At 44.5% G+C, this 21,421-nt stretch overlaps 2 protein-coding genes across 7 annotated transcripts in view; one reads left to right on the plus strand and one right to left on the minus strand.

Annotated features, from left to right (window-relative positions):
- MYL4 (myosin light chain 4) overlaps window positions 1–17,113 on the minus strand; it is a 36,455-nt gene extending 19,342 nt beyond the window's left edge. The window contains exons 1-3 of one of the 2 annotated variants that reach the window (XM_045813893.2): window positions 16,745–17,113; window positions 13,367–13,524; window positions 1,738–1,894 (exon numbers count right to left, since the gene is read on the minus strand). In XM_045813893.2, the coding sequence (XP_045669849.1) occupies window positions 1,738–1,860 (123 nt within the window). In that variant the 5' untranslated portion in view covers window positions 1,861–1,894; window positions 13,367–13,524; window positions 16,745–17,113. The remainder of the gene's footprint in view (window positions 1–1,737; window positions 1,895–13,366; window positions 13,525–16,744) is intronic. The other variant, XM_045813894.2, reaches the window with a different exon arrangement.
- Window positions 17,114–17,331: 218 nt separating this feature from the next.
- CDC27 (cell division cycle 27) overlaps window positions 17,332–21,421 on the plus strand; it is a 73,630-nt gene continuing 69,540 nt past the window's right edge. For 3 of the 5 annotated variants that reach the window (XM_045813886.2, XM_045813888.2, XM_087854244.1), the window contains exon 1: window positions 17,333–17,509. In XM_045813886.2, coding sequence (XP_045669842.1) covers window positions 17,483–17,509 — 27 coding nt within the window. In that variant the 5' untranslated portion in view covers window positions 17,333–17,482. Of the gene's footprint in view, window positions 17,510–21,421 lie in introns of all 5 variants that reach the window. The other 2 variants (XM_045813889.2, XM_045813890.2) reach the window with 1 other exon arrangement.

Consider the following 21,421-nt stretch of genomic DNA (forward strand, 5'->3'; position numbering starts at 1 on the left):
TCTAAGAGAAATGAGTATTAAAACATGAAATCAGAATCTACGGTCATAACCACACATATTGGACTTAAGTTTACTTTTGTTCTGTCTTTTTGAGCAGAGTTTTGGAAGCAAAGGAACCAGATAAGTACAATAATAGGGAAATCATATCCTTCTGATCATGAAGGATACCTACATTTTTTTTTTTCACTTTAAAGCAATTTCAACAACCCTCAGGGTTGGAAGATCCAGATGTGGGAAAGAGGACTGTAACCAGAGGAGAGAGGATGGGGGAGGTGGGTGGATGGAGAGAAGTGATGGGTCAAAGAGAAGGCTCTGATCTGATACCACTAGGCAGCTGTGGCCCAGACGCCAGGGACCAGGCTACCCCACAGGAGGAGGGCATTATCGGAACCAATGAAATAAGAGCATCCTGCTGGGGGCGGGGGAGAGTCAGCTTTTCTTGCGAGGCTCTGCCCGTAGTGGGAGTAACGTATGACCCAGGTACTTTCAAGGTCTTACACGATTGCCTCCACATGTACCATAATCAAGCCCAGGGACGTGCAACTGCCTCCATCTCTTGGCCAAACCAGTTATGCTTGACCCCTGACCCTTGCAGGGATTACCGTAGATCAACCCCAGGGTCCTTGGCACCACGGCAGGGTCTCCTGGGGCTGTGGGTGTGGGGTAGAATCCTGAGAGGATGGGGAGGGTCATCCAAATTGGAGCCCGGAGGTTCAGTTTCCCTACCTTCTTGTCACAGAACCCAGTGCTGAGCTCTTATTTTGATCTGATTCCTCACCACCCCCAGCCCTGCACTCGTGGCTACCCCCAGGGGCCCACCACTCCCAACCTGTTATTAATAGCTCTCCATACCAGTAGCACTTGACCTCTTACATTCTGGTGCCAAGGCTTAGAACTGCTTCACTCTCCAGAGGCCTCTGACCCCTCCTTCCCCGGCCAGGCCCCTCCCAGTTCCATTCCTTCAGCAGCTGGGCCGGATAGCTGGGAGTCCTGAAGTGACTGAGTCAGCAGGCAGGGCTGGTGGACCAGCTGCAGGGAGAGGAACCTTCCAGTGCGAGGGGAGCGGGGCGGGCAGAGAGGAAACCAGGCCCCACTTCCTCACCAGGTTAGAGGGAGGGTCTCAGCCTGGGATGGGCCTGTGCACTGCATACCCCAGACAGGAGCCCAGGCTGAGGCCTCAGAAAGAGGGAACCACTTTGGTAAGGGAGGAGAGAGGGAAGCAGACTCCTCTTGCCTTACCTAGAGCCTCTCTGCCCTCACCACCTACCCTACCCGCTGCAAGGGTCTTGCGAACAACACCTTTCCCAGACCCCTGGCTCCCTCACTGCTTACACCGCTTACTCCAAGTGGCACCGGCGGTTATCATTATGTGTCTTTTCTCCAGAAAGCTATTGTACCACCTCTGAGCAAAGGGTCAGTCTCTCTCTCTTCACTATGATGACTCCCACGGCACCTTAAAATTTAAGGCTGAATGGTTGGTTGGTTGTACCTCCCTGCCATTCCCGACTCTGGCTAAATTTGGGGTGACAGAGCAGGGCTTCCTCAGACCAGAAACCCGTTCCTGAGGGGAAAGGCCTACAACCCCAAAACCCTTCACCAGCCCCAACACCAGCTCTACCACCCTGGGCACCATGATGTGGGGCATGGACACCACAGCCCTCAGCCCATTCCAGCCTCCAGGAAATAGATCTCTAAAGTCCAGGACAGACAGGATCCCAGTGGCTAAGGCTCACTCACCTTTACACTCTTGGGGTCAAAGGCAGGTTCCTTGGGGGGCTCAGGAGCTGGGGCTGGGGCCGGGGCAGGGGCTGGGGCAGGCTTGGCTGCTTCCTTCTTAGGCTCAGGCTTCTTGGGAGGCATGTTGTCTTGTTGGGATCTTCTGTGGAGATGGAAGCTAGGAAGGAATCAAGAGATGTGGCGCCTGGGAGATGAGACAGGAGACTGGGCTGCCTCCCTCCCCTTTTATCCTGGGCAGGAGCCCCCACAGAGGGGCTGGGTGAGAGCAAGAGCAACTGCTCTGACTATAAAAGGAAGAAACACCAGCAGGGCACAGCTGACAACTGTGTATTGTCACCAGGTTTGGGGCGACGAGCCTCCCCTCCCTCCACACCTCACACTCCTCCTGGCCTCCACCTCTGGGACAGGCTGACCCCTTCCTGCCAATGGGTGGAAACCCACAGGGGCCAGGAAAACAGACCCTCTCAAAAATGCCAGAGTCCAGCCAGAGAGATGAGCTGACTTGAGCAGTTGATAACCCTCACACAAAGCCCAGGGGAGGGGAAGGCTTTTTTTAGCCCCTCCTGAGCAGAGGCAGCCCACTGCACATTCCTTTTAGGCCAGGCTCCTTTAAGCTGAGAGCCACTCTGGGGCCTCAGCTCTGGGGCCTGGAGCCCTGAAGCAACAGCTGGTCTAGCCACCCACACTGTCCCCACACCCTCCCAATTCACAGGGTGAAGCCCTCCATCCTCCAGAGCAGGCATCCCAGGAACTCCACAGACCTCACTTCCCTGGGTTTACCCCCACCACCAGCAACCTCAATCATTCATTCAACAAGTACTGAGCGCTGAACTTGTGCCTGGGGGCTGGGGTGAGAGTCAGGGAGGTGTGGCTAAATGTCAGTGTGACCGGAGGTCAGAAAACTTGGGTCTCGTTGTCACTTTACCTCTAACTCACTCTGCGCCCCCAGACTCTGTGCGTGAGCATGTGCACGTGTGTGTATCTGTGTGTGTGTGTACGTGTAGTGCTTACTGTGTACCAGGCACTGTTAACTGCTATCATATTAAATGTCATTACAGCTTCACCACAGCCCTATAAAGTAGATATCATTATTACCCCGTTTTACACCTGGGGGGCTGAAACTAAAAGTGGTCAGGTGACAAAGTCACTCAGCTAATTAGCTATGAGCTGGATCAGAACCCAGGTGTGTCTGATTCTAAAGTTTATGCTTAAATCATTGAGATCATGGGGCGCCTGGGTGGCACAGCAGTTGGGCGTCTGCCTTCGGCTCGGGGCGTGATCCCGGCGTTCTGGGATCGAGCCCCGCATCAGGCTCCTCCGCTAGGAGCCTGCTTCTTCCTCTCCCACTCCCCCTGCTTGTGTTCCCTCTCTCGCTGGCTGTCTCTATCTCTGTCGAATAAATAAATAAAATCTTTAAAAAAAAAATCATTGAGATCATAATCCCATTGATGGGGGGTGTGTACATAATATGTCTGTGTTCATCTGAAAGGTTAGGATGAATACACACTGAAGTGTTAGAAGAAACACCCCTGGGACCTGGGGGCGGTGAGGAAGGGGTAATGACAGCAATTCATAATTTTGTACTTTTTTTCACTTCCTGTATTAATGGAGATTTTTATAACGAGCATATACTGCTTTTGTAAAAACCACTAAAAGTCTATAAAATGTTCAGAGAACAACAAAAAAAGCTTATCCACTGCACAGAATTGCTTTGAGCTGAACTTTAAGACTCTCCAGTTCAGGGGATAAAAATCCAAGCTGAGAGAAGCTGAAAAGTCACTCTGCCTCTCTAGGCCGGCTTCCTCCCTATGAAACAAGATGGCTTGACTACCTACACCTGCTCCTTGCTAGCTCCTAAGCCTGCATGCGATTCCAGGGGCCCGGGGCCCACAGCCGCTCCTTCCCCAGGCTCCATTTCCCAGATCTTTCCAAGCCAAAAGGGCCCTTAGAGTTGGTCTCATCCCACCTGCTTTTGCAGGTGAGAACCTAATGCCCAGAGAGACTTTTAAGCGGCCTGGAGACATTCAGCCATCCATAGGCAGAGCTGAGCCAGCTAATTCTGGCTCCCCGTGCCCTGTGTGGAGCTCTGCCCCTGCCCGGCCGCTCCTACAGCCTCGGTGTGCTCTCACCACTGGTAAGCAGAGAGGCCTTCAAAGGAAACTGAGGCAGGAAAAGGAGCCAGGACTGGCCTAAGGGAATACTAGAGAGAGCAAGGCCCAAACCCAGGCCAGCACTGGTCCTGCCTGGGACAGCAGCTGTTGGCCCTTTCACCTCCCCCCACCCCTCTTCTACCTCACCTTCTCTCTTCCTTCTGACTTCGTGTCACCTGCTTCCCGGAGCCTCTGCTTACACCCTTCCATTTTCCATATCTGCCCCTTCCCTGACTTTCTCATTCCCCAGGGGTTGGGAGCTCAGGTTGCTGGTGGTGAAGAAGGAGGAAAAAGGAAGCCCAGCCTCTCGCCTCCTCTCCTCCCACCACACTCACTTCCCAGCCTAGGTGTGCTGCAGGGCTTGCAAAGATACACAAGCCGGGATTTGGTGGAAACCTGCAAGCCGGAAGCTGGAAGATCCAGACACTAGTCGTGACCTTGCCAGCCACTTCCCCTCTCTGGGCCTCTGCTTGCTTATCTCTAAAATGAGAGATCATCGGGAGCTCTCAAACAGTATTCAACAGACACCCAAGGCTCCCTTAACTTGCTTCCAGCCCTAAGGGAGGCAGAGAGGCCAGGTTGGGAGCTCCCCCCTGCCATTTCACTGTGTGTTTTCTACACTGGGGTCCCACGATCATTGTCGAAGAAATGATTCCATGGTTTAAGAGTCTAAAAATAACTACTGAATGAGATGCTCTCATATATCCCCTTCCAGTTAAGAAACAAGTTATTCTAACCATTCTGGTAAGAAGTTTGATCCTCAAAGACAGAGTCAGGAGTTTCCTTTCCTTTCATTTATCTTTCTTTTTTTTCCTTTTTCTTTCTTTATTTGTTTTAATTCTCAGGAGGAGCAAAATATCCAGCCTGCTTGAGAACAGAGCTCTGAGGTTAGAGAGCTGGCCGAGCATCTGCAGACACGGAAGGGTATGGGCCTTAGAGACAGCCGAGCATAGGGCCGAATCCTAGATTTGCCATTTCCTATTCTCCGGCCCAGTACTCTAAGGACCTTCAACAGTAAACATTTCCTTCTCAAGTTGTTGTGAGATCTGTATGAAACAATGTAAGCAGAGCACCACAAACCACCCCTGGCACATTAGAAACACGTACAGCTGCTAATTTCATTCGCTTTCCTAGATGAAGCGAGATGTGTGTTGGGGTTTCTCAGACTTCCTGGAAGGAACTCCAGGAGAGGGGGCCGCATGGGGGAGGGACAGATAAGGTGGCAGCAGGTACTGGGATTGTGAGGTGTGGGTTTAGGAATGGGAGAGAGGGGAAGAGGACGGCAGCTGGGTACCCATGGTGTGACATATTTGTGGCTCAGAAAGCATGTAGCAGGTCCCTGGGGCCAGGCAGTCTGCCTGTCAGCCACACTCACAGGAGGAGCCAGCCTGCCTGAAACCTTAGGCCACAAGCGCCCCAGCGGGGGAGGAGACACTCCTCAAATCAGTTTCTGATTCTCTTTAAGCAACACCAGCTAAAAGACTGTCTGGCACTTCAGAAGCAACTAGAGGGAAGTGTGGTTTTCCAGAAAGAGTCATGCATCAAGAGTCAAGATACCCAACCCTGGCCTTGCTATTACAACTCCTGATGCTTACAGCTCAGAAGAGCCCAGTAAGGAGCCAGAGGTTTCACTTTCGTGGCCCTCACTCTGCTTCACAGTAACTGATTTTTACCTTCTTGTCCCTCTAGAGTGTCCTGCGCCAGGTCTATGACATAGGCTTCCCCCTCCAACACATGCTGACCAAGAAGAGCAAAGGAAAGAAAGAGAGAAGGAAAGCAGAGGCAGAGTGTGAAGAGGCAAGTATAGTGGCGGGTACTGGAAGCCTAACCAGCGCCTCTGAGGCCACTAATGTTCCTGAGCCAGAGTGGTTCCAGCCCGCTCAGATGTTCCCACTGGCAGGACTTCAAACTCGGTAGATGGAAAACGCAGGACAGAATTTCACACCAACCCATTTACAGCCCATGGCAAATTCGGGGACAGACACATAGAGAACTGACATCAGCCCTCATTTGGGCTGGGCTTACTCACACTCACTCACTCTCCTCCCTTCCCCTCTCACCATGCACGCCCTATGTCCTGTCCTGAAAGAGATCCATCAGAGTCTCCTGCCTGGGATCAAATGCTGCTGACAGCAGGCCTGGCTCTTAATGCCTTGTCCTTGTCACCCTCCCTCCTCTCTTCTGGCCAGTGTCTCATAAACTAGACATCATGGGGCAATGCCCTGGCCAACACGAATCTGTCCCCATAGAGGGCACTGGGTAAACTGGGCTCTGCCGCAAGGCGGGGGGTAAGAGGGCCCACTCAGGAGCCAGACTGCCCGGGTTAGAGTCCTGACTCAGTGGATTAGGCAAACTAGTTAACTTTTTGTTTTTTTTTTTTAAGATTTATTTATTTTAGAGAGAGAGAGAGAGAAAGCACACATGTGGGGGGGGTGCAGAGGGAAAGAATCTCAAGCAGATGATGCCTCGCTGAGCTCAGAGCCTTGATCTCACAACCCTGAGACCATGACCTGAGACGAAATCAAGAGTTAGACACTTAAACAACTGAGCCATCCAGACGCCCCTCAAGTTAACTTCGTTATGTCTCAGTTTTCTTATCTGTAAAATGGGGCTGCTAATATAACCTCATAAACTGGTCGTGAGGATTATGTGAATTGGAGGAGAGCAAGAGTAAGGGCCAGGAGTGCAGCAAAGAGGCTGCTAGGGAGTCGAGGCAACTCTAAATTTCCATTATTCTTGGATCCTAGCTGGTTGGGTTACGGGATGGTTGAGCCTAAGGGTCAAGAAAGAATTCTTGAGATGTTTTATGCACAAAAAGGTATTAGACTTAATATGGGTGACATGCCTAGAACAGTGTCTAGGACAGAGAGTAATCAAAATAGCTAGGCTGGGGTCCTGATTGAAATAGGGAGCTGCTGCTCCCTCTCCCAAGATCAACAGTGGAAGAATTATACGGAGAAAATACCAAGAAACGAAGGGAACTGTGAGAAACCCCTTGGAGAAAGGGGAGCCCTGCTTTGAACTGGGGTGTGTATGTGTGTGTGTTAGAAGGGTGGCTTTGGTTTGGGGAGAGATGTGGCCAAGCATGACTGTGGAATGACCACAAAAGGAGCCCTGGGGTTCTGATCTCTCTTTTCCTCCACTACTGCCTTCGAGCACACAGTGATACGCATCACCCATGTGACTCAAACCTGTGATCCGGGTGCTGGTTAGGGTAACATCATGGCACGGAAGACGCACTGCGCTTGGGAAGAGCTAGTAAAAAAATAGGTAGGGGGCAACTGAACTTTGGACAGTTGTGCTCTCCCTCCTCCCCTAAACTCTCAGGGCCGGTGAACTGCAATCTAAAAAAAAAATCTCCCCGTATTAAGGCTGCTGTGCTCTGGCAGGGTGGTGGGGGGAAGGGACTGTTCTCAGTACTAGGGCTCATTCACCTCCAACCCTTACCCCCTCAGCTCAGTGGCACTGGCATGCTCTGTTGGACGAGCAACCTATGTGCCCTTAGGCAAAATAACAAGACAGATAAGGAGCACAACTAATCCAAAAGGATACAGCCCGCTTGATTACAGGTGGTGACTTCAGTAGAAATATGAAGACAGGCCAAGGTTTTAAAAGGAGCTTAGTACACGTGCTAAAAGAGATCAAAGGGAATACCACCGTATGATACAGAACGAGAAGACATAAAGAGGGACCGAACAGAAATATCAGATAGGGAAAGTATCCTAGTTGAAATAAGGAAAAAAACTTCCAAAAAACAAGCAGTATGTTAGGTATAAAAAATTAATAATTAAAATAGAACACACAATAGATTTGAAAAGTAGCATGATGGACACAGCTGGGAAACACAGTAGAGTATAGAAAGGCAAAAGAAAGAATATCTTCCAGAAGAAAAAAAAGAAAGGCAAAGAAATAGAAGAGCTAAGAAATAGGGGGGATAGAAAAAGAAGGGCTTTGTGGTTTATAAGAGCAATCAAGCTGAGTATACATCTAAAAGAAATCTCACTCGAGTTCAGAAGAGACATGAAGAAGGCAGTTCTTCGCTGTGGCATGACTCATGGTGGCGGGAGAGGGAAGCAACTGTGGGTCTCCATTACTGAGACAGTGCCGTGAGAGTACGGCCCAGTTAGAAGCAAAAGATTAGGGGCGCCTGGGTGGCACAGCGGTTAAGCGTCTGCCTTCGGCTCAGGGCGTGATCCTGGCGTTCTGGGATGGAGCCCCACATCAGGCTCCTCCGCTGGGAGCCTGCTTCTTCCTCTCCCACTCCCCCTGCTTGTGTTCCCTCTCTCACTGGCTGTCTCTATCTCTGTCAAATAAATAAAAAAAATCTTAAAAAAAAAAAAAAGAAGCAAAAGATTAGATGTATAGCCAGAAGAATACAGCGATGAGTAAGAAGCTGAATAAGATAGAAACCACAATTACATTTCTGTAAATTTAAAATACCTGCATATAATCTCACTGATATCATACTGCATATGAATGAGCTAAAACTGAAGCTCCAAGGAGAGAAAAGGCTTATTTGCAACTTAGCTAGGTAGGTTCAAGAATTTATGCTAAAATTGAAGCCTGCCACAATGCAAATTAATATGCATTTCTCTAACATAAATATGCAGATTTTAATCAACAGCATTATGTAAACTGGCTGCAACAATGACAAGAAAAGTTTAAATGTTTTGTTGATAGTAATAAATTTGGAGTTGCTTTTCAATTTATGCAGTGTCTCCTTGAATTTCATGTTAGTAATGCTAAGTTGACACAAGAGTTAGTGAATTTACTTGACTTGGACATACTTTTGATACTGATAAATTCTTTTAAAATAGAGGAAGCAATTTTGTCCATTTGGATGCAAATATTAAAGGAAAATGATTTTTGGGGGTACTTGATTCAGTTACTGGAAAATTTTGAAGTATGCTTGGAAAACTTAGGTATGTGAATCTACTTTTTCAACTGTGAAATTATGAAATCTAAATAAAGATCAAGTATTTGTGATGAAAATTTAGCATCCAGATTGAGATATTCTGTAAGAAAAAACACACACTGGGTTTTGAAGACTTAGTACAAAAAAAGAGAAAGGAATATAATCTCATCAATAATTTTTATATGTTTACATGTTGAAATAACATTGGCTATACTGGGAGAATAAGATATATTATTCAATTTTATTAGGTACACGCATACTAGAAGCATTACCCATTATTCAAGAACACATACAAACAAAAAAAATACACATTAAAAATATTTGAGGGTTGCTTATGGTGAGTATTGTTTGGATGGGATGGGGCAACGAGGTAAAAAGGAATAAATGACTAATTAAACAAGCAGCTTTGTATGGACCAGTGATGGAAGAAGGCTATATAACTCAAGGAGAATGATTAACCCAATCCTCTGTAGCTAAAATTCCTTTTGACCAAAGAAGAAGGAAAAAAGCAATGAAAACCTGAAGTCTTAGTGACCCTGAAAACCCAGAGCACCAAAGGTAAAGGCAGAGAAGAAATGGTAGGGTCTAAAATCAAAATTTTAAGGGCCATGATAGCACTGGTTCTCAGAGTACTTTAAATCATTCCATCCAACTTCATTTCCTCAGCTGTGTAGCATAAGTGGAGAATGCTACACGTTTGGCCCAATCACCCAACAGTCCATTTAAATGGTTGAAGCTCATTTCTGTGCTGTGATCAAGGCAGTGCAGCCTAATGATGGATCTGTGAGCTGAACCATGGGAGGAAGACATTCGGAGGACCCCAACAACAGGTGGGTTGGAGCCCGCCTGAGAATCTAAAGCAGAGGGCAGGACAGCTGGTGTCTGGCAAAATGATTTATAGTTGAAAAGCAATGAAGAATCCTCACCGGTCATCCAAACTTCATTCCCCCAGACATCCTGTCAGCTGCAAAGGACTTTAGAGGCACAGACAGAAGGGAGTGACTTGCCCAAGGTCACACTTTGAGTCATGACAGATCTGAGACTAGAACCCAGGACACTAAGGCAACAGTGGGAGCTGGTAGAGCTGATGGGACTCCCTCATGGAGTGTGCTGGCCCCCAAGAGGGCAAGGAAACAAGAAAGCATCAATGACAGCTGGCCCTGTCACCCACAGCATGGGCGGCTCTCAGTAAGGAAAAAGAGACTCAGCACCTTAGCAAGCACTTTTTCTCAGCATTTGGGGACATGCTTTTAGTGCTAAAAATGATTCTCTTCTTGGTTTCCCTTTCCACCAACTTCTTCTTTTCTCAAATTCTGACTTCCTCCCGAGCTCTCCACCAGTGACTTCTCTGAGGCTAGATTTAGTGCTCTTGTCTTTGGGCCTTCTCTGCTGTACTTATCACACCAAAGTTCTGTCCCTCGCCCTGCTTTCCTGGATCTCCTTTATCCAGATTACTCTCCTTCATTCATTCATCCATTCATCCATTCAACTAACACTTATTACACATAAGTATGCACATATTTTTACCAAAATGAGTAAGAGGCCATCCCTGCCCCCAAGGAGCTTCCTGTCTGGTGTGGAGGATGCAGGTATATAAATAGTTTTAATGTAATGATAAATACTCTCACAAAGGTTTTATATGGTATTACATAACCAAAACAGAATAAATTTAGTTCTACCTGGAAAAGCTCTCTATTTTTTTAAAAGATTTTTATGTATTTATTTGAGAGAGAGAGAGCACAGGCAAGGGGGAGAGACAGAGGGAAAATCTGACCCCCAGGACACAGGGCTCAATCCCACGACCTTGGGATCATGACCTGAGCCGAAGGCAGCCGCTTAACCGACTGAGCCACCCAAAAGCCCCTAGAAAATCTCTATCTCCAGCCCCAACTTCTTTCCTAAATTGTTTGAGCTTCACATTTTCAATTAACATTTGAACACTTCTCACCTGAGGCACTTCAAACTCAGTACATTTTGAACCTAACTCATCACCTACCTCCCAAATCACACATGTGTGACACACAAACGAATAGCAACAACAGGGTCTGAGACAGCTAGTGTAGACTCAAGACTGCAACACGATCAAGTCTGTGTTTAATTCACTGCTGTGCAATTTATTCAGAGAAAAAACGAAAGTTTGCCTAGAACCTAAAAAGGAGAGAAACAGAGACTCTACTATTCGGTGAACGTCCTCTCCAGATAACAAATATTTTTTTATCTAGCAGTCAGGCATATATGTCCCTTCTGAGGAAAAGGAGGTAACAGCCAGCAAGATCATTTGATTCACTCTTTTGGTCTGTCTGCACTCAGTAAGCAGCCTTCTGGTTGGAATCGGAATGTCCTAAAGACAAGGAATTGGAAAAGAATATTTCTCACTGTAAATGAGTAACTTGGAACTATTTTCATTTTGCATCTTTTCTCAGATTCAGCTGATGAGAGAGCAAGCTGAGGGCAAAACACGAGCCGACCCTGCAACCCGCCCCCCCCGCCCCACCAAGGCCTCATAAGGTGGGATATACATATAACATTCCTCAGACACTAGGAACTAAGAACAAAGGCAGGGGCAAAATAAGTGGTCAACTGATAAAGACCGCAGTTGTGTAGAACAAGAAACTTCACTATAGTTTGGAACTGTCTTCATGATTTATAAGAAAAACATAATCCTAATAACAGGCCTCCAGGAGCCTATAGACTCCATTTCCTGGAGCTCTAGCATCAGCCTCACCTGCATAGGATTGAAAATACTGTATGATCCATCACTCCTCACAATCACAATGCAGCTCTTTCTGCCCACGGGTCCCGCCCCTGTGCTATAATAAAAACACCTTTTGGCACCATAAAATGTCTCAAGAATTCTTTCTTGCCCATTCGGCTCAATGATCCTATATCCCAAGCAGCCAGGATCCAAGAATAATGGAAATTTAAGAGTTGCCTCGACTCCCTAGCACCTCTTTGCTGCACTCCTGGCCCCTACTCTCTCTCTCCTCCAAGTCACATAATCCTCAGCTGTTAGCATAATCTTTCTCAAATTCCATTCTCATGAAGTCACTCCCCAGCTCAATCACCACCAGCAGCTCCCCAGGTCTATTTTATCAACCTAAAGTCATCAGTTTGGAACCCAAAGCTTATCAGCCGTCCCCTACACTACCATTTCAACCAAGCTTATACGGCCTTCACTCCAGGCAAGCTAATTTGCTTACGGTTCATCCTCTCTGTGCTTTTGAGGTCTGCCTGCCCCTCCCTGCCATAGGCCATGTAGCCCATCTCAGAGCGTACCTCAACCAGGATGCATTTCTGATTAGCCTCAACACTTGAAATCCCTTAGGGACTCATGCACAAAACAAGCATGTTCTCTGGGTCCAGAGAGGGAGAGTCAAAAGAGCATCAGGTTATGCCAATAAGAGATAACACTGAGTGGTCATGTCTTTTAATCATCATTTATAATATTTTAATATTATAATATTTATAATATTTTAACATTTATAATATTTTAATAACTTATAATTAATTTATAATATTTTAATAATGTTTATTTTATAATAAATTTATAATATTTTAATTTATAATTAAATTGTAAATTTATAATATTTATATTTATAATATTTTAATAACTTTATATTTATTTATATTTTGATATTTATTATTATATATTTATAAATATAAATTTATGTTTTATATTTATATAATATAAATATATATATTATATTATAACTTATAATATAATATATATTTATAATATATATAATATTTTATATATTATATATAATATTTATAATATTATATATATTATATATAATATTTATAATATTTTAATATTATATATTAAATTTATAATATTTTATAATTTATAATTTATATATATAATTTATAATTTATATATATAATTTATATGGATTTATAATATTTTAATATTATAATATAATATTATTTATATTATAATATTTTATAATATTTTGATTTATAATGTTTTAATGACTTTTATAATATTTTAATATTTTAAAATATTATCATATTTTAATAACTTTATAATTTATAAATTTATAATATTTTAATAACTTTATATTTGTGCAGGGCACTCTACTAGATAATGGGGGCATCAGGGTGAGCCAAAGTCCCTGCCTTCATGGAATTTATATTAAACAAATACAACTAAAATTACCATACACACTATGAAGGAAAAGAACAAAGATGCTGTAAGTGAGAATCATAGGGTAGAGCTAATAATTTTGTTTAGGTGGACAGGGAATATTCTGAGGACATAATATCAAGGCTGAAGCCTGAAAGATGAGTTGAATTTAGCTAAAGAGTAAGGGCAAAATATTTCAGGAAGAAGTAATATGTGTAAAGGCTTTAATCAGTCAATATTGTTTTATTGACTTTAGTCAATATTTTTAAGCATATACTAAATATGTAATGCTTTTCAAAGAACAATATAGAGAAATATAAGACAGCCTTTCCTTAGGGAGATAAGACACAAACCATCTTGATCATAGTGGTCTGCTCAGGACGCTAGAACAAAATACTACAGACTGGGTGGATTAAACAAAGAAATGTATTTTCTCACAGTTCTGAAGGCTAGAAGTCCACGATCAAGGTGCTAGCAACTTTGGTTTCTGGCGAGAGCTTTCTTCCTGGCTTGTAGATGGCCACTTTCTTGCTCTCTGCCCCATGCGACCTTCCCTCTACCCTCTTAGGTTTGAAACATGGGCCCTGCAAATTAAACTGACAAAAGACAGATTAACAGAATTTTAAAAACAAGAGTTTAAAAACAAAAGGTGATTGGGGCTTATATACCATCTTAGCAAATAGCAATACATTTGTGGAGAAGTGACAAAATAGAGGGGGAAGTTTGGGGCCTGTAGGGTGGTAAGTTGTGGGAAGGTAAATACATGGGGGAACTAATGGAAGGTAAGGGTTATTTCAGTAGGGTTTGTTTGTGCAGACCCAAATCAGTGCCAAATCCTCGTCTCTAGTGATAATGGTTATTTTCCTCCTCCTGGTACAGGAGCGGGGAGGGAAGCACCTTCACAAAGGGAAATTTATGTCCTGCTTTTAGGCAGATAGCGGAAAGCAAAGAGCTCTTTCTGTGTTTGCTGCTTCCTAATTGCTTTCAGGTCAAAATAATCCTCATGCCAAAGTGACATATTCTGGTCCCCTTCGTGGGAATGTGGAGTATAACAGGGAGGTGAGACAAGGCTGAATAAGAAGGCAGGGACTAGACCTTGGAGGGCCTTAAAGAAAAGTTAGGGGTGCCTGGGTGGCTCAGTTGGTTAAGTGTCTGACTCTTGATTTTGGCTCCGGTCATGCTCTCAGGGTCCGGGGATCAAGCCCCTTATCGGTGGGGCTCTGTGTTGGGCATGTAGCCTACTTAAGACTCTTTGCCTCCTTCTCCCTCTCCCCTCCCCACTTGCACACTCGCTCGTGCTCTCTCTCTTAAGAAAAAAAAAGAGAGAGAGAGAGAGAAGTGAACAGGTTTGAGCGATATCCTGAGAGCAATGGGAATTCACGAGTTGGGTGGGAAGGTTTAGGACAGAGTCCTGACATGATCAGACTTGGTTTTGAGGATAGGTAAGGCTAGAGACAGGAAGAGACACAAAGGTACTTCCAGGGTAAAATTAGTAGGGCTTTTGTCACTGGATGCTAGGGTCAAAGAGAGAGAGCTGTTTCAGGTTTGGGCAACAGAGAGGGTGGCAGTACCTTAAATTGGGGTAGGAAATATTTCAAGTATGAGGACCAAGGATGTCGTTCTGAACAAACACCTGTGAGATGTCCAGTTGACAGCTAGGCATTCGGGTCTGAAGTTCTGAGAAGGGGTCTGGCTAGAGATAGAGATTTTGGAACAATTTTACTTCCCCCCCCTTGGGAGAGGAAAGTGAGGCAAGGGCAGAGGGAGAAGGAGAGAGACAATCTTAAGCAAGCTTCAAGTCCAGTTCCGAGCCTGACTTGGGGCTCAATCTCAGAACCCTGAAATCATAACCTGAAATCAAGAGTCAGATGCTTAATCGACTGAGCCACCCACGCACCCCTGGAACAATTTTAGATGAAAGTAGAGGCCAAGAGAATAGGTGGGTTTGCAAAGGAAGAAAGCATAGGGTGAGGAGATGGCCTAGAACAGACCCTTGAAGCATTCTCACATGGGGGGGGGGGGCAAAGGAAACTGATGAAAACAGAGCAGTAGGAGGAAGAGCAGGAGACTGTGTGATAAGAGATGCCAAAGGATGATTTGACCAAGAGGGAGGAGGAAACACAGGGGTAAAAGCTTCAAGGTCAGATAATAGAAGAAGGGTAAGACAGCAGCCTCAACAGGGACAAAAGAAGGATACAGACAAGGGGGACTGAAGAAATTCAGAAGAGTAAGCTTGCTGGGGACTATGTTTTAATGGGACCTGCATCTTGGCAATGATACAAGTCTAGCTTCTTGAATAGCTCCCTAATAGCCACCTCCGAATCTGATTGAACATGAAACAGACCAAGAAGCAGGCTAAGGAGAAGAGATAATTTACCATGTTTGGAATAATGCTTATTGCAACCCAGATTTGCTCACCAGCTAAACATATGTGGATAATGGATGACAGCAGGACCCCCGAGGGGTTGCTGGATGGCAAGTCTAAGTAGGTCAATCAGGAACACAGAAGGAAATAAAAATGCTTTAAAAGATCCCACCAAAGCACAACTTCAAACAATGTGGCCTTGCTGTGGATGAGCAGAAAACCACAACAGATGTATTAGCCCAGTGAAGAACAGTTAGAAAAGACATGCCTTTTTTGGGGGGTGGGAGGGGGAAGAAGCGGGTATGCGTTAAGCAAATTCTAAGCTTCAGAGCCAGAATGCCAAGCATCACGGTCTCTTTAAATGCTGACTCTAGATACACATTTCACACACACAAATATCATTATATGCTGTGTTGTAAGTTCCTACATTCGAGTTTACAAGAACCTATTGCACAAGCACAAGACTTGGGTTGGCAGCATGTTGCGTGAAAAAGAGCCGTGCGTATAAAATGACCACAAACTTAGCATCAACAATGTTACATGACAGTTTAAAATGCAAACACAGCTTTAGTCTACTTTAATAGAAGTCATCTAAATAATAAAAGCAATAGTCTCATCATTCTCCACATTAATTAGAATAAATGTGGAGTGTTGCATTCAGTTCAAAGCATCACATTTTAAGGGTGATATCTGTTATCCATCTCTTTCTTTCCATTACCACTACTAGATTCTCATCTCATATCTGGTAGATTGTTTCCAAAGATGGTCCAGCAGTCAATCCCCTGGGGGCACAAGCCTTTTGCAGGGTCACTTTGCTACTCCTCCCATCTAGAGCTGGAGTCTATTTCTCCTCCTCTTGAATCCAGGCCCGCCCTGTGTCACACTTTAATCAATGAGAACGGATGGGGTTTAACTTACAGACCTAGGCCTTAGATTAGACAACTAACTTTCAAAATCTGTTTCCATCACCTACCAAAAAACAAAATTTTAATAGTTCCCTGGTCACACATTTTGGGGGGAGAGGAAGGAAATTTGAGAGAGCCTATTAGACACATCAACACACATCAATTCATTTAATTCTTTTAGTCATCTTTTTCAGACTAAGGAAATAGAAGTTCAGAAAGATGACTTGCCTAAGGACCTAAAACTAGTTAGTGCCGGAGGTAAAATTCAAAATCAAGCCTCCGGATTTCCCAACACACCACAAGGCCTTTCCTATCTAGGAATAAAAATTTCTGCCTGCCTTCCGAGATTTTCCATGATCTGGTCACCTAAGTAGTTATTTCCAGTGAATGCCTTAACTCTTACCAGACTGATCTCATTTCTGCTTCCCCTCACTTACCAGCCTTCTCTTCTAATTCTACCCATCCTTCGGAATCCAGTTTGTCTCCCTTTTTCCTTCCATTAAACCTTCCTCATCTTAATCCCAATTTACTTCCCTCTCCTCTTACTTTTGACGTCACTTATGATGGGCACCACATAACGCAGCACTCTGTTACATTGTTTTTCCTTTGAAGAGACCGTAACTTCTTCAGTGTGGACAGCCTAAATCTTCCAAGGGTGGCAATCCTTCGAAATTTCCTATTTCCCTTTGAGCCATGATAGGTACTTCTGGAATGATGAATGAACTAAACTCAACAGACAAATACTTCTTAATTAAAGTCAGCCCCAAACTCTCTTATTTTACCCTCTGTTTAATCTACCGCGCATCAATTGATCCGCAGAGGTTGAGCGGCGAGTGGAGACAGTAGTCCGGCCACGTAACGCTCCCCGCCCGCTTCGGCAAGCCACGCCCAGCCGGCGGGTCGCCGATTGGGCGTGGCCCAGCCTAGGGAGGCCGATTGGGCGTGGCGTGCGTGAGTGAAGGCGTGGCCGAAAGGAGAAAACTACGCTCTGGATCGGACTCGGTAGTCTCCGGGAATCCTCGCCAATTTCCGGCAACGGTCTCCCCCTCCGCCGATCGGCTTCGGGCGCTTCCGTCCCCCTTCGGGCTTTTCCGTCTGACTCCCGCGCGGATCTCTCCATTTCGTGTATTTCCGTGTCCCGCTCGGAGGTACTCGGCAATCGCTCGGCCTCCCCCATCCCCCGGTAACGGTCGCTGGTGAGTTTAAATGAGCCGGGGCTGGCCGGGCCGGAGCCGCTACGGGGGGGGCCTGAGGCACTGCAGAAAGTGGGCCTGAGCCTCAAGGATGACGGTGCTGCAGGAACCCGTCCAGGTAATGATAACCCCGCTCTCTGAGGCTTGGCTCGCAGCCTCGGCCGGGAAGCCGCGTATGGCCACTCCGCGGCCTGGTGCGGCCTAGGCCCGGCTGCTTCTCCCGCCTCCCCTGCTGCCGGGTCCTGCCTGTCTTCTGGTCGGCTCCGAGGCCTCGCCCGCAGCCCGAGCCGTGTTACCTAAGGGCCTGCGTTGCTTCCACCTGCGGTGTGAGCGCGGTTGGGCGATAATGCCTCCTTCCCCCGGCGGGCCAGCGTCCGGCCAGCCCCTCCTGTCAGTCCAGGGGCCTGGCCCCGGCCGGGGTGAGAGACGAGGGGCGGGGTGGGGGGGGTGCCGAAAACTCGCCCCAGGTGCTCTCTCGCCCAGAGGATGATTGGGAGGCACATTTGATCAGAGGAGCTTGGACCACCTTCGTAATGGTGGGGCAAGTTGGCGGGGGGTGTTTGGTTTTGTTTTTGTGCTCTGGGAGAGGCTGGAGGGACGATAGGATCGGTATTTTTAATCCTGATTTCTGTTTTGGTAACAGACTTCCTAGCCCACGTTGCTTTCCTCGCGCAGTGAATTTCCCCCCCTGGACAATGATCTGGGAAGAGAAAACTCCAAGGCCCAGTGCTGAGGGGCAAGCACCTCTACGAGGGAAGGGGGTGGCAACGGCAAATCTGGGGGCTTTCCCCGTGACCTGTGATGGGAATCAGGGGTGTTTTATTGTGCATGTTGATAAGGCGTTCAGGAAATGAAAGGCAAATAAGGGTTTTTACATCCATCCCACTGTCCTTACGACACCAGGGTATGCTTTGACGCACAGTGCTCTGTTGGCATGGGAGAAACCCTATTGGATTTGAAGTGTGATGCAGTGCCAAGTCATTTTCCCCCTGCCATCTCAAGAAACTGAATCTTTTGTCCCTTACTGATGGACCAGGTCTGGGAGATTTTCGACTCACTGTAGGATCTTTGCCTTGAATAGAAGAGTTGACCTCTACCAACTGCTGTCATTGAGTTATGGGCTTGCTTTATTTTGGAGTTACAAAGCAAATCAATTTTAGAAATTACTTCACATGACCCTTCATAGGCCTGTGATGTCAAATGATAAATATTTTAATACATGGCCACTTCTATATTTCCTTGATTTTTCTTCGCAGGATGAAATAGAAATTTCTCCCGGTTGGCTTCTTTACATACAGCTCTTTACATATAACAGCTATTAGTATTTGAACTAATGTAATGTGGGATTCTCTTTTAGGAAATTTACCTGTTTGTAAGTTGTATCAATGCTTCCAAAGCTATTTCTTGCCATCCAAATTCCTCTTACAGGTAAAGAGCCCCTCTTAAGCTTATTTTTTTGAGGCCTCATGTGACATTAGAAGTTTTCTGTACCTTCTTAAATGGATGAGCAGATCACTCAAGTTGTTTAATTTCTGTTTCATACTCTTGTAATTTTGTCTTAACTAATGATACATTTGCTTTCTCTGGCCCCAGAAGTCTTCTGAAATGATAAACTAGTTTCATTGTTAGCCCATAGCCACTATTTAATAACAATTTCAACTTGTATAAAAACATGGAGAAGAAAAGAAATGTGTAGCCTACTCCTAGATAGTACCCATCAGATTTACTCTTTTTTTCCTTACTCTGAGCAGTAATGCACTTCTGGATTTTTAAGGCTTAAGAGTCAAATTTGTCCCCACACCCCCATACTACCTTTGTCCATTAGATTTGGGGACGTGGTAAGAAGTTTTATGATATGGCTACGTGAGAATTTTGGTTGTAATTTATAGTGAAACATCCATTCAAGAAGGGATCTGGAGCAGTGGGAGAGAAAAGCAACTTTAGCTGCGATGATAAAGATCAACTGATTAGGCTAGGGCTGAAAATGGGAAAAATTAGTAAGGAGAAAATAAAAATAGGACAGATACTGTTTATTTTTTTTTTAAACTATGATAAGTAATTGTACTTGTTAAGGAATGAGAGTTAGTTGGAAAATTGCTTAAGTCATCATGGTATTACTAGGCATAGGAAAAGGTTGAGAGGAAAGATGAGCAAGTGTTTTCTGCATTTTTTTTCTTTAAAGTTTTAACATGGAATAGCCAATCTGATAAACCACCTAAGCCTAAATATTAGCTCCTCCTCCAAGTTGTCTCTCAGAAAAACTTTACTTTATATATGAGTTTTTTCAAACATCTCTCCCATTATGAGGCAGAAATTCTGTCAGTTATTTTTGCTAAAACTGTTTGGGGAAGGCACACTAGCCTAAATGACTTCAATTAGTGTTAATTTGGATATTTATAAAATTCACCTGATGAAATTGATTTTAAAAAGGCAAAGACATTTTAATGGATTTATCGATTATTTCTGGGGATAAAACTTCATAGAAGTGTTAGATGAAGTTGTAAACAAGGCTTGTAAAAATCGCCTTAATAAGCAGTATAGTAAGTGGGTACTGAACACGTAGTACTGTTTTACAGATCATTTAGATAGTGAAGGAATACTTTTAGCTTGGAATAAGATGTACAGGACAGCATCTTTTTTTTTTTTTTAAAGATTTATTTATTTGAGAGGGCAGAGGTCACAGGGAGAGAGAACCCCAAGCAGACTCCATGCTGAGCTTAGAGCCCAACATGGGGCCAACACGGGGCTTGATCCCTTTACCTTAAGATCACAACCCTGAGATCACGACCTGACCTGAAACCAAACATCAGACACCTAACTGACTATGCCACCTAGGCACCCCTACAGTTACAGCATTCTAACATGGATTCAAAGGGTACCATATTTTAAGTAACTTAGAATTGAAGGTGTTGTATTCAGGAAAATTGTGTTAGATGACAAAAAAAATGGCTTTGTTGATATCAAAGATAGATGTGAACAGTTTTAGTAAAACTGTTCTCTTCAATGAAAATAGAAAAAGACATTTCTAAATATATTTGGTGATTTTTAAAATATGTATGTGTAACTAAATTGATAAATCAATAGGCATTTGACTATTAGATCTTTAATCAAAAAACTTATATACTTAAGTTAGCTGAACACATTTGTTTATGAAATTTTCTTTTGGAAAATAGGAGATTGCCTTATATTTAGGTACAATATAATATCTTCAAGACAGTGCTACATAGCACTGAACTGAGAGAATAAGCTTTGGGGGTGAAGGAGGAGGTCATTGCAAATATACAATAATTTAATTCCTTTATCAACTAGTGTCCTGATGTAGCCCTTTTTGTGCTTATGGTCTATAGAGAAAGCATTAAATAATCACAAATTAATAATTACAAACTGTGATAAGGGCACTATAAATAGGGTGTTAGGAGAGAGACCTAATAGGAGGGACTTGACCTAAGCCCAAGTGTCAGGTTTGCAATTGAACCACCAAAAGAGGTACTGCAAAAGAGCAAAAAGTTAAGAAGCAGTCTCAATGAAAAAATCAAATTGGAAAGATTATGTACCGTTATGTACCAAGCACAGAAGAATATAAAAGACATTTAAAAATCTTCTCTAAGAATGGTGTCAGGAAAGTCCTTTTTGAGCAAATAACATTGAAGCTGAGATCTGAAGGTTGAGAAGGAAACCGTAATTTGAAGAGCATTACAGGAAGAGAAAACAGCATGTGCAAAGTCCCTAAGACATTGCAGAACGTGGCATTGAAATAATTGAAAGGAGGCCAGTGTGGCTGGAGTTGCATATTAATGGGAGGCCATTATATAAGGAGTTCAGTTTTCATTCTAAGTGTATGGGGAGTCCTTGAAGGATTTTCAAAAGAGCATTGACTTGATCAGATGTAGAGTTAGACCTCTTGGTTACTATATGTGAAATGAGGAGGGAGGCAAGAGTAAAAACAGTTTTAGGGTGAAAGTAACTTACTGAAGTGGTGGTAGTGGAGTAGGAAAGAGGTTGATATTCAAGAGATGTTTTGGAGGTAGAA

The sequence above is a fragment of the Ursus americanus genome, chromosome 23 (assembly GCF_024610735.1).
Source record: "Ursus americanus isolate L20-20 chromosome 23, mUrsAme1.1.p, whole genome shotgun sequence".
Classification (NCBI taxonomy): domain Eukaryota; kingdom Metazoa; phylum Chordata; class Mammalia; order Carnivora; family Ursidae; genus Ursus; species Ursus americanus.